General features: G+C 28.1%; 1 protein-coding gene across 1 annotated transcript in view; it reads right to left on the bottom strand.

The window, feature by feature from the left end:
- Nucleotides 1–2,237: 2,237 nt before the first annotated feature.
- LOC115236506 (sodium channel protein Nach-like) overlaps nt 2,238–5,527 on the bottom strand; it is a 23,014-nt gene continuing 19,724 nt past the window's right edge. The window contains exons 6-9 of the mRNA XM_029809016.1: nt 4,347–4,400; nt 3,938–4,103; nt 3,728–3,834; nt 2,238–2,500 (exon numbers count right to left, since the gene is read on the bottom strand). Coding sequence (XP_029664876.1) covers nt 2,238–2,500; nt 3,728–3,834; nt 3,938–4,103; nt 4,347–4,400 — 590 coding nt within the window. The remainder of the gene's footprint in view (nt 2,501–3,727; nt 3,835–3,937; nt 4,104–4,346; nt 4,401–5,527) is intronic.

Below are 5,527 nucleotides of genomic sequence, written 5' to 3'. Positions count from 1 at the left end.
TAATAATATTTTATTTTTTTAATTATATATATATATATATATAATGTAAACATAATAAAGTATGCAATTATAAGTAATATCTTTGTAGTAATATATATTTTTGAACCACGCAATATCTCTTTTGATATTTTTAATATTTTACATGAACGTCTTCTTCTCTTCAGCACTTCAATTTATTTTCTCTTCACAGTTTGTCTACTCAATAATCAATTAGATACTCAGAAAAAATAAAATGATGTGTAAACCTTGATTTTCTCGATACATATTTCAGATATTTCATCATTTTCTTATTATGAATTCACAATTGTTTAAAGATTTCAAATTAGGAATAATTAATCCATTTCGTTATCTTGTTTGAAGTAAAATAATTCCAAATTGCTATTCCTAATATTTAATGTTTATTTTTATTTCTAATATTTTCTTTATTGTGCGTAGGATATATTTCTATTACAATAAAATTAAGTCTGAATTCGCAATTATATAAAATCTTAATATAAAATTTGTCAGTAATTTGCCATATTATAATATGCTTTCTCTTATCTTCTCTTCTCCTCTCCTCTCTCTCTCTCTCTCTCTCTCTCTCTATCTATCTCTCTCTAAAAAGTTTTCTTTTCAAAATTTGTTTTTAAATTCTAATGTTGCTTTATGATATAATACTATATATAAAATTACGAGTGATATAATAACAAAATATTTTCAAAATATACATTTACATTTTACATATATGTACATATATAAAATGCAACCGATCTCTTACGAATGTTTATGAAATTGCATGCACGGTCAATACGAATAAGCAATATTTGCAAATAGTCGAATCTATTTACCATAATATTGAATCGCCAACATTGATTGCAAGATTCGGTTACAATTTCGCAAAGTCAATCAAAATCCAATCGATCCCTATTAAAATCGTTTTAATAAACACGTTATTTCGATAAATATTCGAAAAATGCTCTGTCAAGTGAGCTTTTATTTCCAATAGTAAGTTTACGTAAACGTTTGTTAAAAACTATAATTACGCTGAGAAATTAATTACGTGTCTCCGGTGAGTGCCATCACTGCAGATAACAATTCCCATGCAGCCTCGTGTATCTATCACGTCCCCATTCATGCTCTTACAGCGATGGTATTATAGTCTGTCCATATGTTCTCTTTGTCTCTCTCTCTCTCTCTCTCTCGTAAACAACTACCGTCTCATTGTTTAGCACTTCTCTCATTAATAACGTCTTCTTATCCAACAATATCGCCCTTAATGTGACAACTGTCGACTCGAAGCTGTAGCTTATGAAGTTCTTTCTAAGTTGTTAATTGTATAAATTTATATAATTAATTATTTCTACAATCCTGTGCTTGTCTAAATCTTGTGCTCGATACTTTGACATAATTGTTATGTTTGATATATGTGGATTGTCAAAATATATTGACATGTTTGACATGTCATTATTTATTGTGTAACGAATAATGATCTCCCATCATAGTTTCAGCAAGTAAAAAGCAATTTTAAATTTGAAACATGTTATTAAAATTTGATACGCTTGTAAGAAATGTGTTATTCTGTGTAGAATGTGTCTATAAAATTTGTATTGAACTTAAAATTCTTTGACTGAATCTTCGATAATTTCACGTGCATTTTAATTATGCAAAATTTTACATAGATCACGACACACTTTCTAGAATTATATTGTTTTGATGGAGAATTTAGAACGCCATCAAAATATTCATTAATCTATGATAATCTAGTGCATAAAACTGCTTTTTGCTCTTCATAACAATCATTTATAATAATATAGAATTTTATCACAGGATTAATTATATTAATACAAAATTAACTCGATAATACAATTTTTTTAAAATTACAACTTTTTTAGTCAACCAGTTGTCATAATCATGGGAGCTATCATGGAATTATTTACGATTCCCATCGCAAGTTTCCGACTAGCGGGTTTTTCATCACGATTCTGCCTGTGTCTCTCAATCTTAATCGTGAATCTTCTTTGGAACCGACTTATCGTTGTCACGTGACGAAACAAACGGTAATGGTCTTCCGCAATCTTTTTCGCCCGAGGCTTTGTCCCGATTGGAACTGATTTCCCGCTTGCTCGCAAGGCGTTAGAAATTATCCGATCGTTTCGACTATTATCCGAACGTTTACGATAGGGCAACTGACGAGAAACAGAATCGATCCGATTGGAAACCTCTCCGAATAGTTTCATGATAGCTCGCCGGCTATATCATTATCTAGCCCTGTTGTTAAAAAACTGACTGTTGTTAGAAAATTTCACCCATTGCCAAGATGATGGTAACAACTCATTCCAATAAATTGTCTGTATAGTTTGACTATGGATTGATTTAGTCTCTTTTTCGCGATCGTCCTCTTTCTGCAAGGTTGATTTTCCGCAGAATAAATGAAGAAGTAGGAGAACGAGGAAATACAGCAGTTCCACGATGCTGATGAGACTGAAGCCGATGAAGACACCACATATACCGCCCATATCGCCTGCAAAATGGCCAGTCTTTACAATACAGCAGCCTTGATAGCGTGGAAGGATAAGACGATCCAACGAAACGGCCGCGCGTTTTTTAATGTCGTACTTAAAAGGATAAGAAACGTTACGTGCAGTGGCGATTTACGCTGTAAAAACGATAATGGATTTTTACAACGATATCTTACAACCATGTTCTTTTCCTTCTTTACAAGACTACTGTTCTTTAATCAATACCTTACAGATCAGATATACATGGTGCTATATTTTAATAGCTAATTCGTGAAAATAGTACTTAATACTTATTTAAAAATAGAAATTAGTTATTATTTTTTCAGATTTTTTTAAATATATATAAATCATCAAATATATATTTATGTTAAAATTATATATATTTCTCAAATCATATATATTTAAATAAATCATATATATATATAATCATATATATTTTTTTCATATATATTTCTTGCTTCAGTAGTTTGCTCGCAAAGTGAGCGTTAGCAACTAGAAATTGCGTTCTTCGTGAGAAAAAAAGAATTCTCTTTTTGCACGGAGAATCAGAAAAAAATAGAGAAACGTTACATACGGTCGGATATTAAAATTTCATTTTTGAGAACCCTTAGGTATATTGCAGAAGGCGCGGGCAAAAAATTTCTGTTCCACATTACTTTATTTTTGTTTATAAGATATCTTTTTTATATGTTCTATATCAACTGTGAAAAGAATTTTCCTACTGCTAATTTACATAACAAATGCAATGACATGATTTGCCTTGCGACATGCAATTAATTAAGTATTGTAAAAGCATAAATCTCCAAAAATTATTTAATTTAAAATTAATTTAAATTATTTAATTTTTCAAAATTTTAATTATAGCGCAATGTCTATATTTAATATTATTAATGCCAAGTTTATGAATATAATTATAAAGTTTGATAAAATTATCTCTCTTCTATGCCTATCAATTTTATTTATTTATTTTATAAAAAAAGTAAATAACATTATAAATGCATAATTGTAAGATTCACTGAGATAGAAAATATCAATAGAATAAAAATTTTATATTTAATTATATTAAATTAATAATTGATTTTGTATTTAAATTATTAAATTGTACTTTATATAATCTCTCTTAAAAATTCTTATTTTGCAATAAAAATTTCAATTTATGCACAATTAAAAATCCTCGGCTCTATTTAACACTTCACTAAAACAAAATTTTTTTGTCAATGTTTACTTACTCAGCAGGTCGTACCAGTAATAAATCACGTCTTGCTTCAACCTAATTGAGTCATAGTTCGAGAAGTAAACGTGCAGTATCCCCTGATCTGTGACGTTAAAGTTCGATCTGAAATGGAATTGTCTCTAGCTCCTTTTTTGATGTTCAGAGGATTTTCTTCTTTGTATTTACAAGCTATTTTTTTATATTGACAAGGATGCTATATACTTACAGTAAATCAGTTCTGTATTCACCGGTCGACATATAACTTTTTGAACTTAACACATCATAACCAGTATCTTTGCAAGTAGGATAGCAAATGTTACAATGCAAAGCCCATTCGCTGTCTGGAAGAACCTCTTGTTTATTCTCATGAGGATAAACGGTGAACCATTTAGCTATATCAAAAATAGAATTAAAAGATTTATATAGCAGATATTGAGGTTTCGTTATTAATATAATTAAAATTATGAATGAGTTTATAATTTTACATAATAAAAGCAAATAAAAAATATATCAAATATATATCAGAGTTTTGAAATATATAACATATATTAGTTATTTTTTTTATATGAAGAAAGGGAATTCGATAAATTGAAAAAACTATAAATTGACAATATATTGATAACAGACACACTTACTCTTATATTTAGTCAGGCAAGCTAAGTCGGCGTTGGTACAAATACGCTCCGAAACTAGAATAAAACATGTACATATATACATATATGCAAATTTTGTACGGTAACGTATAAATCTATCATAAATAAAGAATATCTGCGAAATTAATTTATAGAAAAGAAACAGAATTCTTGTATACGCGATTGAAATTTATTAAAACATCTCTTATGTATAATAAGCTCAAATAAATATATATATATATATATATATAACATATGATACAAATATGAAAAATAATAGCAGACGATAATAAGACTGCTTTCTTTTGCATGTGCATCTGTCTTTATTTTTATTTATATATATATATATATATATATATATATATATATATATATATATATATATATATATATATATATATATATATATATATATATATATATATATATATATATATATATATATATATATATATATATATATATATATATATATATATATATATATATATATATATATATATATATATATATATATATATATATATATATATATACAACTCTTAACTACAGCTATATTTTATGACATTCTCTCTTGGAATATATTTATTTTAAAAATTGTGACATAAAAACATTTTTTGATTCACGTTTTTAGAATATTGACATATTTCGATATTTTCTTTCTAAGCTGATTCATAGGAATATGATACGATTACATTTTAAACTAAATTTTGATAAAATTATGTCTCTCTTTCTCTCTCTCTCTCTCTCTCTCTCTCTCTCTCTCTCTCTCTTCTATCGTTATCTTAAATTATTACTATAAATTAGAAATTACTCGCGTATTAGCAAAAATCATCGAAAATTTCTTTTATTTCTCGTAATCTCAACGAGCTAAAGCTTCACTATATCATATCGTATTTGCCAAGATAAAATCGTGTTATCACCGAAATCTAGTTTCGACGTGAGATGAAACTACAAAAATAAGAGTTTTCAAAAAAACACTCATATTTTGAGCAGTACAAGGTAGAATAGATGGAGAATACATCATGCGGGCATTGTCGCACGTGTTGTTGATTAATATGGAGAACGAAGGAGGCAGAGCGTCGCGAGAAAAACGAGTCCAAGCACCCTGTGCTATCGATAGAGCGCGCGAGAAAAAGAGCAATCGGAGCGGCTTTAAAACGAAAGAACGGAAAAAGGGAAAG

This window comes from Formica exsecta, unplaced genomic scaffold (assembly GCF_003651465.1).
Source record: "Formica exsecta isolate Colony F162 unplaced genomic scaffold, ASM365146v1 scaffold253, whole genome shotgun sequence".
In the NCBI taxonomy this organism is placed as follows: Eukaryota; Metazoa; Arthropoda; class Insecta; order Hymenoptera; family Formicidae; genus Formica; species Formica exsecta.
Note: the sequence above shows the minus strand (reverse complement) of the source record. Positions and strands in the feature narration are given on the sequence as shown.